Here is a 12,213-nt window from a genome sequence, read left to right as displayed (position 1 = left end):
AAGGCATCCGCTGCTATGTCCAGACTGGCCAAGAGAGTGTGGGAAAATGGCGCACTGACACGGAACACAAAAGTCCTAGTGTTCCAAGCCTGTGTCCTCAGTACCTTGCTCTACAGCAGCAAGACCTGGACAACGTATGTCAGCCAAGAGCGATATTTCAACTCATTCCATCTTCGCTGCCTCCGCAGAATCCTTGGCATCAGGTGGCAGGAATGTATCTCCAACGCAGAAGTCCTCGAGGCGGCCAACATCCCCAGCATATACACCCTACTGAGCCAGTGGCGCTTGAGGTGGCTTGGCCATGTGAGCCTCATGGAAGATGGCAAGATCCCCGAGGACGCATTGTACAGCAAGCTCGTCACTGGTATCAGACCCACTGGCCGTCCATGTCTCCGCTTTAAAGACATCTGCAAACTCGACATGAAGTCTTGTGACATTGACCACAAGTCGTGGGAGTCAGTTGTCAGTGATCGCCAGAGCTGGCAGACAGCCATAAAGGTGGAGTTAAAGAATGGCAAGTCGAAGAGACTTCGCAGTTGGTAGGAAAAAAGACAGGAAGTGCAAAGAGAGAGCCAACTGTGTAACAGCCCCAACAACCAATTTTATCTGCAGTGCCTGGAGAAGAGTCTGTCACTCTAGAATTGGCCTTTATAGCCACTCCAGGCGCTGCTCCACAAACCGCTGACCACCTCTAGGCGCTTACCCATTGTCTCTCGTGACAAGGAGGCCAAAGAAGAAGAAGACTATTTTGAAGAGCAGCAGGCGAGGGGAACCAACCAACACAACGAAAACAAATTATCTAGTCATTATCACATTGCTGTTTGTGGGAGTTTGCTATGCACAAATTGGTTGCCATGTTTCCTAAATTACAACAGTGATGATATTTCCAAAGTACTTAGTTGGCTGTAAAGCGCTTTAGGATGTCCTGACGTCACGAAAAGTGCTGTACAAATGCAAGTCTTTCTTTCTATGTTGGACTACAGTTCCAGGGGCATCAGCCATCTGGTTAGCTCCAAACCCCATTCACCTAGAAGCATTGTTACCAAGATGTGCACAGAAAGGATGGTGGGTCCAAGATGGTCCTGAGTCTGTTTGGTTCGCACTCATACCAGACATTTTATTCACAAACTGAGCCATTGGACAAAACAAAGTAAAAACCTATCCTTTGGTATGTGGCACAAGAACCACAAGAAATTCAAAATGATGAGGCGTTTTGATGGAGTAGATAGGAGAAAACTGTTTGCACTGACAGGAAGGTATGTAACCAGAGGACACAGATTTAAGATAATTGGCAAAAGAACCAGAAGTCAGTTGAGGAGAATTTTCTTTTATGCAACAAGTTGTTGTGATCTGAAATGCACTACTTGTAAGGCTGGTGGAAGCAGGTTCAATTGTAACTTTCAAAAGGGAATTGGATATAGTCTTGTAAAAGAAAACATTTACAGGACTTTGGGGAAAGAGCAGGGGAGGCGGTGTAATTGGATAGCTCTTTCAAGCAGCCGGCCCAGGCATGATGGGCTGAATAGCACCTTCTGTGCTGTAAGATTCCATGATTCTGTAAGTGATGCAAGACTGGTTGCAGCTCTGAAGAACGACAAGCTGGACATCTTTCACTTGAGGTGTAAAAGTCAGCTGGAAGTTATTTCATAGCTAAATGGGAAGCGTTAAGGAAATGAGCTCATGTCATTCATGACCAAGGTGGGTAGGTGGGGTGCGATGGAGCATCAGTGCGTAAAACTTAATCAGTCTCCTGTGTGCATTTACAAATACAAATAATGGTAAATTCCATTCATCCATCACCCCCGATGCTCATCGACCAACACTGACTACTGGTCTGGTTGCATCTCAGCTTGAAAATTCTAATCCTGGTTTTCAAATCTCTCCATTGCCTCACCCCTCCTTATCTCTAACACTGTCCAGCCTAACAACCCTCACAGGTATCTGCACTCCTCCAATTCTGGTCTCTTGCACATTCACAATTTTCTTCATCCCACTATTGGTGACTGTGCCTTCAGCTGTCTTGGCCCCAAGCTCTGGAATTCTCTCCCTAAACCTTGCCACTTATCTGTCCTCCTTTAAGACGCTCTTTAGAGCCTACATCTTTGACCAAACTTTGAGCCGCCTATCCTAAAGTCTCCTTCTTCAGTTAGGTGTCGAATTATGTTTGATAACATTCCTGTAAAGCAATCTGGCTAGTTTCACTATGTTGAAGAAGCTATATAATGGCAACTTGTTGTGTTTATAAATGAGCAACAATTTGATGAGATGCTTAAAAATTATCGACTGGAAAACCAAAGGAATGATCCTCTTCCTGACTTTGAGATGAACAGTACTGCAGATGACCAATGTATTTGTTTAATTTCCCAACAGTTTTTTTTAACCCCACAAATACATTTGGTATCTTTATTTCCATACCTAGCTGGCCATTACTTTTATTATTTTAAACCAGCAGGATTTTAAGATACTGACTGTTTTAACCAGAATATCTACTCTTGAAAATTTGGCTGTGACATCAGTAGAGTTCCAAAAATAAGGTGCGGCCAAAACACATCAAAATCAGGCTTTTCTTGATAGTTTGACAGTTCAAAATAACACTGTCCTGCAAACACCCCCAAAATGGGGTCAAATATGACTGAATTGGCCTTCAGCTGGCTTTGGGGGGTGGGGGGAGGGGGGAGAAGTTGCATTACTCAGCCCAAAATGTCTGAAGACAACCCCTGGTGGGACTAGCAATCCAGTAAATTTAAAGTCTTGCACGGTAAGTTGTGAAATAGAAGCCAATAAAATCTGGTAATTTGTGGGCTGACATCAGAAACAAAAAAAAACTACCATAAATACTGCTCTGATTGTTTTCACAACCAACTTGTTCAGGAATATCCTTCAAGAAAAGGGAAACTACTCCTCTTCCTGGTCTGGCCTCCATATGACTCCAATGTTACACTACCTGGCTGATTAGAGATGGGTAATGAATGATGGCCCTGCCAAGATCACCCACACCCTAAGCACATTTTCTTTTACAAATTAGATTGGAATTTTATGGTAAAGAAGGTGCATGTATTTTGCATTATTAAATATCAGACTGAGAAAGCATATTCAACATGGAATGGGATAGAATTGTTCAGCTATGTTTAATTCATTAAAGCGTCGCTGTGTGTAAGATGCCTCACTGAGCAGAGTATTGTTGCTTTTAGCCATGCACCATTAAGCGCGGCCGTAAAGACCTGCACTCACAAACGTTCCGTAAAACAAACCCGATCAATCGCCGGTGTTGATATTCCCTGCTTCACATTATAGGCCTCTGCTAGTGGGGTTACACATGAAAGCTTATTCACTCTAAAAAAAAAATTGAACTGAAGTTTCAGATTGAAGTTTTTTTTTAAATGTTCATAATCATGCCCACAATGGTCTCATATGTCTCCAAATAGGAATGAGTGAAAGATCCCCCACGACCAACACTTGCACCTCTTCCCAAAGAATATGTCCTATACCATCTATGTTAACTCACACTAGCAATCAGGTAGAAAGATCATCCATGTAGCTGCAGCCAACAGCCTAAAATGGCCCGCCACATTGGCCTGCTGTAAGCAAAGTTCAATTAGCAATTGCCCCTAGTATAGGTAGGTGGTAGGGAAATATGGGGACAGGTGGGGATGTGGTAGGAATATGGAATTAGTGTAGGATTAGTATAAATGGGTGGTTGATGGTCGGCACAGACTTGGTGGGCCGAAGGGCCTGTTTCAGTGCTGTATCTCTAAACTAAACTAAACTAATAATAGTGTCTACACTGGTATGTATCTTACAGTGGTGCAAAAATTGTCTGTTTATCACTGCTCTTTGTCCAAGAAAAGTACAGCATGCCAACAATCTGGCCATTCCACTAATCTGTCTTTATGAACCAAGAATGACTACCAAATTAACAGCAGTCATGCTGAATTTTGCACTTTTAAGTGCGTGACATTTTGAACTGGATTCAGGTTGCTCTAACTTATTTTGTATTGGACTTTCAGAGCCAGCAAGGACCATGTTATCTCATGACCCTGGGCAATATTCAAGGACAGATCTCAAATGGGGAAAGAAACAGAAATTAAAAGAAAAATGGGTGGGAAAAGGTTATTTTATTTTTTTTATTTATTTAGAGATACAGCACTGAAACAGGCCCTTTGGCCCACCGAGTCTGTGCCGACCAACAACCACCCATTTATACTAACCCTACAGTAATCCCATATTCCCTATCACCTCCTTACACTAGGGGCAATTTACAATGGCCAATTTACCTATCACCTGCAAGTCTTTTGGATGTGGGAGGAAACCGGAGCACCCGGCGAAAACCCACGCAGACACAGGGAGAACTTGCAAACTCCGCACAGGCAGTACCCAGGTCCCTGGAGCTGTGAGGCTGCGGTGCGTGCCACTGCGCCACTGAGGCATTTGATACAAAATTATCAATCATCAAGTATGGTGTCACATTAGACAGTAGTCACACGTAAATTAGGTCATCACTACTGGAATTTTTGAAAGTATCAATCAGTATAGTTGATAAACATTATACAGCGCATTAGATTTCCAAAAGGCCCATTGTAAAGTTCCATATGGAAGGCTTTTAAGTACAATGAAGGCTCATAAATCTGGTTACCAAAGCAGAAAACGGTGAAAGGGTCCAATTGGTGTTATATGAATTTTGCACAACATGGTCCCAGTCTATAGATAGACTATGCAGCAAGCTGCACATTAGCAGGCTAATATTAAGCTGAGCAACTCCTCAAACTAAAAAGAAAACTCACTTGGATCATATTTGACATGTCAATTGTGCAGCTCATGAACTCAAGTCTGGATAAAGAGAACATCAGCAGCCAGCTGTACAATCAAGTTCATTTAACCCTGTATCATGGCATCTCATCTAGACTCAGCAGAAAGATCAATTCTATTTGCTCATTATAATGTGAATTGACTTCAATCACATCAGATTGATCTGAGCAGCAGCAAAATGTTACCTTTAAAACCCCCACTGAAACTGTCTTTAGTCATTCTCACCCAATTCTGTTCATTCCAATATGTTTTATGGAACAAACATCACAAAGACAGGACTAGACAGCTACATTGTTTACCCCTGATTAGATTTTAATTAACAAATTCAAAATACTGTGCAAAAATTGGAATAAAAAAATCAATCTTCTCACTATCCCTATTAACCTAAGCTGACATTTACACCCAAACATTCAGTCCTCTAAAGGTTAGGCAAAACTGATTCATGATCCTTGAAGCTGCCAGCAAAGGACCAGGAAAATGCTCGTCTCTCTCAGGTCAACTAGTTTTGTAAGCTTTCAGCTCCTGCAATTCAATGGTGTAACAAACACTATTATAGCAATAAAATAACAGAAGTATCCTGTTTTGCCCTAACTTATTAGGCTTAAAGTACCACAAGAGGCTCTTAAAAGCTGAATTAAGAACATCTAAATGTTTTAATTCGTAGAATCATACAGCAAAGGAGTTCATTTGGCCTATCGTGCCTGTGACAGCTCTTTGAAACTGCTATCCAATTCGTCCCATGCCCCCATTCTTTCCCCATAGCCCTACAAATTTTCCCCCTTCAAGTATTTACACAATTCCCCTTCGAATGTTACCACTGAATCTCCTTCCACCACCCTTTCAGGCAGTGCTCATAACTCGCTAAGTAAAAGAAAATTCTCCTCATCTCGCCTCTGGTTATTTTGCCAATTACCTTAAATCTGTGTCCTCCTGCCAGTGGAAACAGTTTCTCCCTATTTCACCTCAATTTTGCTGGCCATTTTGTCCCTCTCTTCAACTATTCTCTCATGTTGCCCAGTTTCCTTCTGTCCTAGTTTAAGTCTTATCTTTTTTTCTGCCTGATCTACCTTTTCTCTACCTTTTTAGAAACTTTTAACCCCTTTCTTTCTTCTTACTCCCATGACTGAGCTAGGGGCAACTTTTCAATAAGGAGATTTTGATCATTAAAAAACAGCTTAAAAAGTCAAGCTCCTGATTAAAAGCAGGATGACTGATATGGTCAATTCTGATGCATTTTTAAGCATTAAACCGAGATGGAGGCAACTCATCCCATTTGCCAGTGGCCCAGAGGGCAGCAGCACAGTAAAAGTGTCAATGGTGTGCTTCTTATTTCAGAGGCTGCTATTTCGGTTATTAGAGTTTGAAAATTCTCACTAATCTCTGCATTCCTCAGTTCATGCAAAGCAAAGCAAAGCTTGTTTTTCAAAACTTGAAACAGATCAACTAACAAAATATTCTCAAAAAGTGACTGGAAGAAACACAAATTTGTGGACAGCGATGAAAAAGTAAGTCAATTACAATGCGCCATGCTTTCGAAGCAGCTTAGAAAAGGCCAATGAATCCATCTGTGCAGTGTAACCTAAGTGAAAAATAGCTCAGCAGCAGCAGCTCAAAGCCAGCTTCACTGAGGAGGTTCCGCAAGTTGTCATGCCCAGTAAAGACATACCATATTCCTTCTTTTAATATACAAACTTTATTAAATGTGGAATCTTTGAAATTGATTTTGCCTTTAAAAAGTGGCCAATGTGCTATAAGATGGCCACCAAAGTTCAGCTGACTTGGCCTATATATTCAAACTGTCTCACTGTCTCGAAAGGACAAAAGGATACATTCCAGATTAAGAAGTCTCAATAACACCCATCCTGAAACCATCAAGAGACGTTCCTGAATTGAATGGGTTTTTCTGAAACAAAGAAGGTGTGAAGTAGCCACATCCTAACAGGATTATACTCATCCAGACATTAACGGGTGGCTATGGATTCCACACCAGGGGAGAGGGCCACGTGTCAACTAACAAAGACTCTAATTTCATGGATTTTGACCTTAAAAGGCAACCCTCTGGAGAGAGAGAGAGATCACAACAACCTCACAGAAAGCGTCTAGCCAAAGGCTCTGGAAAGACCCAGCCTAAACAAGAAACCCTGTTGCTGATTCTACACTTCAACCTGGTGCATCAGAGGACTGAAAGTGACCACCACCTCCAATGTGAAATCTTAACCAGCAGAAATCTACAATACCTCAACAAGTCAAGACTACAAACAACCCACGCCTGCACCTTTCAACAAAACTGTTCTATTTAGAAGATTTAACAGGATTACTGTAAACCACGAACACCTACCACACCTTGAACTCTTACCCTTTACCTTCTATCTATCATCTCTTGAGTGGTATTGTTAACATTTCAGGGAATGACTATTGTTCAATAAATCTCTTTTAAACCAACAAGAAAACCTGTTACTGTCTGTTTATTTGGCAAGTAAAGCACTCAAGGGCGAACTCCTCATCATTAAACAAAACACAATTTCTGTCAGTTGGGATGTGAATAGTGGGAACCACCTATACCCCTTACCACATGTCCATAACAAAGTACTGATGAAAATATTTATGGATGGACAGAAGCATATTTGCTTGGCAGCCACAGACCCTTGATTTTGTTTTAATTCATTCTTGGGCTGTGGGCATCACTGGAAGACCAGCATTTCTTGCCCATTTCCAGTTACCCTGATGGTGGTGGGTCTTACTCTTGAACCACTAGGAGTGGTTTGATGCAACTGAGTGGCTTGTTAGGCCACCTCAGACGGCAGTTAAGAGTCTGGAGTCACATATAGGCCAGATCAGGTAATGATAGCAAGTTTCCTTCCCTAAAGGACAGTAGTGAACCAGTTGATCTCTTTAAAAATAAAATGACAATCCGACAGCTTTACCATCACTTTTACTGATATCCAGTTTTTAATTTCCAGGTTTTAAAACTGAATTCAGATTCTGAAACTGCCCTGGAAGAATGTGAACTCACGTTCTCCGGATTATTAGTCCAGGCCTGTGGATTAGTAATCCAGTATCATTACCTAATACAAGGGCAGAAATAGTCAAGACCTGGACGACTGATCCATTGCTGCATTCTCCTGTCTTGATTCACGCTTGTCTATTTTTTGTAGAGCATCAAAATCAGGGGAATGCCGAGCTCTAAATGAGATGTTCTAGAAGCAGCATTAGGAAGTCGCAAGCATTGCTTCATAACCTCCTGTTTCAGTGGGACAGACACTGTGAAACTGAACCAGGTGGCATCAATAGTATGTAGGTCATCGAACATCTGCTAAGATCAAGTGGAATACGAGGACCTTTTTGGCTGATCTGCATCTTAAGTCCATCTACCTGCCATAATCCTTACCCTTGTCTGACAATAATCTACCAATGCCATTTCCCAACATTTATCACAAATCAAATGCAGGAATCAAAGTAAAATGGCCACACAAGATTTTACAACAATTTTAGCAGTTGCAAAAAAGAATGAGGAGAAGGTGTGAGGGATGTCAAACAACCAGAATTACCAGTAATCCTCCAGTAAATTTCAGCAAGATGTATATATTGTGACCTTACTTTGAAAACATAAAGCAGACAATTAAAGCAGTGCAAAGCATATCTTTTAAGCAGAATGAACACCTGATAATGAGAAAAGACATTGAGCAGTTTGAGCACACACAAACCCATCTGTATCTGACACGCGTTACAACTGTACTGATTTTGACAACTGATGAATTGGTGGATATCCGATCGAAGGACATCTGTATAAATACCTGTCTCCTGTCGTCAGGGGCTTTAAGGAAGAGTGCATTTATCACAGCAATCGTGTAAGTCTGAATGTCAGGATCCGCCCTTTTGTGACCAAAATAACCAAAAACATATTAATGTTGCAACACACTGTTTCTTTTGTACATTTTATACAAGACCTATGCCATCAATTCGACCAACAAAATTAAACCACTGTGATCAGATTTACATACATGAACTCTTGATAAAAAACAAATTCTTGGCTATGAGCCAGTTGTAATGAGACACCAGGGTCGGAATTTTACGCCACACCAGCGAGCCGGATGGTGGTGCAGGGGAGGGGCATAAAATTGAGCGGGAGGCTCTGGGAGGCTTTCCCGACCCACTCCCGCCTCCACCCCACATGGGACGGGGTGGTGGGGCACGACAAACGGGCCGTTTAAATGCCCTCCCCACCTCCAAATTTGCCACAGGGGCGTGCGTAAAATACTGCCCATTATGTCATGACTGATGAGACAGTTTTGTGTGTAAGAAGCAAACCTGGGGCTGAATTTTACGTCGGACAGACGGGAGCTGGCTTAACGACCACTTAAGGGCCTTCGCCACCTCCACGGGGATTTTAACCGTGGCAAGCGGGCATCTGTGAGTCGTGAAAGGCAACCCAGTGAAACCTGGCGGCCTCTCAGCTCACGGGGTGGGGGGGGTGGAGGGACCAGACAAATGGGTATAGGGTGCCCAATCAAGGGCCGCCCCAGCTTCACCAACCACCCCCAGGACCCGAGACGGCCCCCCTTCCCCCCACACGATCACCCTTGTCTCGCCGGGATGCAACCAATCATACTGGCAAGGCAAACCAAACTTACCTGTAGTCCTGCTCCATGTCGTCAGCTGGGCTGCAGTCCCAGCAGTGGCCACCGCTGCCGGTGGCGCTGCGGGGACTAAAAGCTGCCAGCCCGATGATTGGCCGGTGCTCAATGAGGCAGGACTTCCTCCCTCAAGTGGGTGTAAGTCCCGCCTCGGAACAATTAAAGCCCGGGGACCTGTAAAATACAGGTCGGATCCCCGGGTCGGGCGGAAGCGGGTTCGCCACCGACTTTTACGTCGGTGGCCAGCTCCCGTCTGTCCGACATAAAATTCAGCCCCAGGTCTGCTTCTTACTCACAAAACTGTCTCATCAGTCATGATATAATGGGCGGTATTTTACACTCGCCCCTGTGGCAAATTTGAGGTGGGGGGGGCATTTAATTGGTGGACAGCCTTCCCGCCCCATCGCCCATTGAGGGGCAATTAGTGCCCAATTAAGGGTATCTTCCCACCACCTCTGGTAGTAACTCAGCAGCTGGCTGGCCTGTCACCATGTGGTGAGCGCAACATGCAAACCCTTGCAGGTTGCTTGTGGTCTCCCGAGGGTCGGGGGGGAGTGGGGCTAACGGCAGAATAATGTTTAGCACTCTCCCTGGACTCATGCTTTGTCTTTTACTACAACTATTTAGCACTCCATTTGCATTCCGTTCCGTGGCATCTGTGTCATTTAATCTCTCCCCCCTCCGTCCTATCACAGATCTTGCCTCTTGTTCTTCTTCCCCCCTCCCCCTTTCACTTGCTCAAAGACTGTTACACCTCTAACCTTTGCCAGCTCTGATGAAAGGTCACAGACTTGAAATGTCAACTCTCTTTCTCTCTACACAAATGCTGCCAGACTGGCTGAGTATTTCCAGCACTTTCTGATCTCATATGCTTTTTGTTTTAAAATAGTCTTCTCGCTTTCAAAAATTTGAGCATGTACACCCTCAGGTAACCCTTTTAAGATAGTGTAGTTTATATTGCACTTCTCCTCATTCTTCCCTCCAAAATATGTCAGTTCACACATCTCTGCATTAAATTTCATCTGCCATGTATCTGCCCATTTCACCTATGTCCTCTTGAAGCTTGTTGCTATCCTGCTCATGTTTACTACAATTCCAAATTTTGTATCTCAGACTTTGAATTCTGCCTTGTATACCCAAATCCAAGTCATTAATAGCCATGAAAAAGCACAATGGTCCCAAGATTCAGCTCTGAGGAAGACCATTCTCTGAAAAAAAAAACATTCACCATTACATTCTGCTTTCTGTCTCTTAGCTAATTTTGTTTCCACACAGCCACTGTCCCTTTAATTTCATGAGGTTCAATTTTGCTAGCAAGTCTATTGCGGTCCTTTATCAAATGCCCTTTAAAAGCCTATAAACACAACATCAACCACATTACCCTTATTAACCATCTCCATTACTTCATCAAAATACTCAAGTTAGTCGAACACAATTTGTCTTTCACAAATTCATGCTGGCTTTCATTTATTAATCCATATTTTTCCAAGTGCCAATTAATTTTGTACCAGATTATTGTCTCTAAAAATGTTTCCTCACCACTAACCTTAGGCTGACAGGCCTCCCATATCCAAGGAGGACTGAGAGATTGCAGGCAGTGTTTCTGCTATTTTCACACTTACTTCCCTCAGCAACCTCAGATTCATCCACCCCATCCAGACCGGGCGACTTCTTAATTTTTAAATATTTTTGGGCTATTTTGTGTCTCAACATTCAAACATGAAGCTTTTCATCTAGCATCAGCTGTTGGACTTTTAGTGAATGGCTCAAATGTAAATATTACAAATTACCATACTCTTTTGCCCTGAATACTAATGAGGAATATTAATTTCAAAAGTTCAAAAATACTGAGAAGTAGACTTCTGCCCATGATTCCCCACATGTTTCCAATCTCACTCATCCCATTTTCTAAGGAAGGGAAAACCAGCAGAAAAGCCCAGTCCTTCAACCACTGAAAGACCAGGACTTCGAAGTGTTCTGTAAACCCCTGTATTTGGAATGCCTTGCAATCCCATGTTTCTATCAATTTCTACTTCTTGGTCATTTGAAGGCATTTTTCTATTTTATATTCTAACATGCTCTGACACAGCCAAAGCACATCACTGAGGAGACAAGTTGTGAAGAAGCCAGCAGCCTTTCCATGGAGAACAAATGATTAATTGGAAAAGTCATATATGTACTTTCTGGAAGCTACATGTTGGTTGCACTGACATAGGGTCTGGGAGCAGGTTGATCATTCACCCACTCAATCACAACTTGTGCATGAATCTTAAAACACAGGAGGCCATTTGGCTCAACATGCCTGCGCCGGCTCTTAGAAAGAACTAACTAATTTGTCCTACTCCTCCGCTCTTTCCACATAACCCTGCACATTTCTCCTTTTCAAGTATACATCCAATTTTCTATTGAAAGTTATTCTTGAATCTGCTTTCGCCAACCTTTTAGGTAGGTCATTCTAGATCACAACAACATTCTCGTTTCTCTGTTGGCTTTTCTGCCAATTATCTTAAATCTGTGTCCTCAGGTTATCAACCCTTCTACCAGTGGAAACAATTTCTCTCTATCTTCTTCTTCTTTGGCCTCCTTGTCTCGACAGACAATGGGTAAGCACCTCAAGGTGGTCAGTGGTTTGTGAAGCAGTACCTGGAGTGGCTATAAAGGCCAATTCTAGAGTGACAGGCTCTTCCACAGGCGCTGCAGATAAAATTGGTTGTCAGGGCTGTTACACAGTTGGCTCTCTCTTAACGCTTCTGTCTTTTTTCCTGCCAACTGC

General features: G+C 42.9%; 1 protein-coding gene across 6 annotated transcripts in view; it reads right to left on the bottom strand.

Moving 5' to 3' along the window:
• The window catches only part of elmo1 (engulfment and cell motility 1 (ced-12 homolog, C. elegans)), a 321,507-nt gene that overhangs the window by 164,036 nt on the left and 145,258 nt on the right, over nucleotides 1–12,213 (bottom strand). For all 6 annotated transcript variants that reach the window (XM_068056594.1, XM_068056610.1, XM_068056619.1 and 3 more), the window contains one exon: nucleotides 8,601–8,679. In XM_068056594.1, the coding sequence (XP_067912695.1) occupies nucleotides 8,601–8,679 (79 nt within the window). The remainder of the gene's footprint in view (nucleotides 1–8,600; nucleotides 8,680–12,213) is intronic.

Source organism: Heterodontus francisci, chromosome 2 (assembly GCF_036365525.1).
Source record: "Heterodontus francisci isolate sHetFra1 chromosome 2, sHetFra1.hap1, whole genome shotgun sequence".
In the NCBI taxonomy this organism is placed as follows: Eukaryota; Metazoa; Chordata; class Chondrichthyes; order Heterodontiformes; family Heterodontidae; genus Heterodontus; species Heterodontus francisci.
Note: the sequence above shows the minus strand (reverse complement) of the source record. Positions and strands in the feature narration are given on the sequence as shown.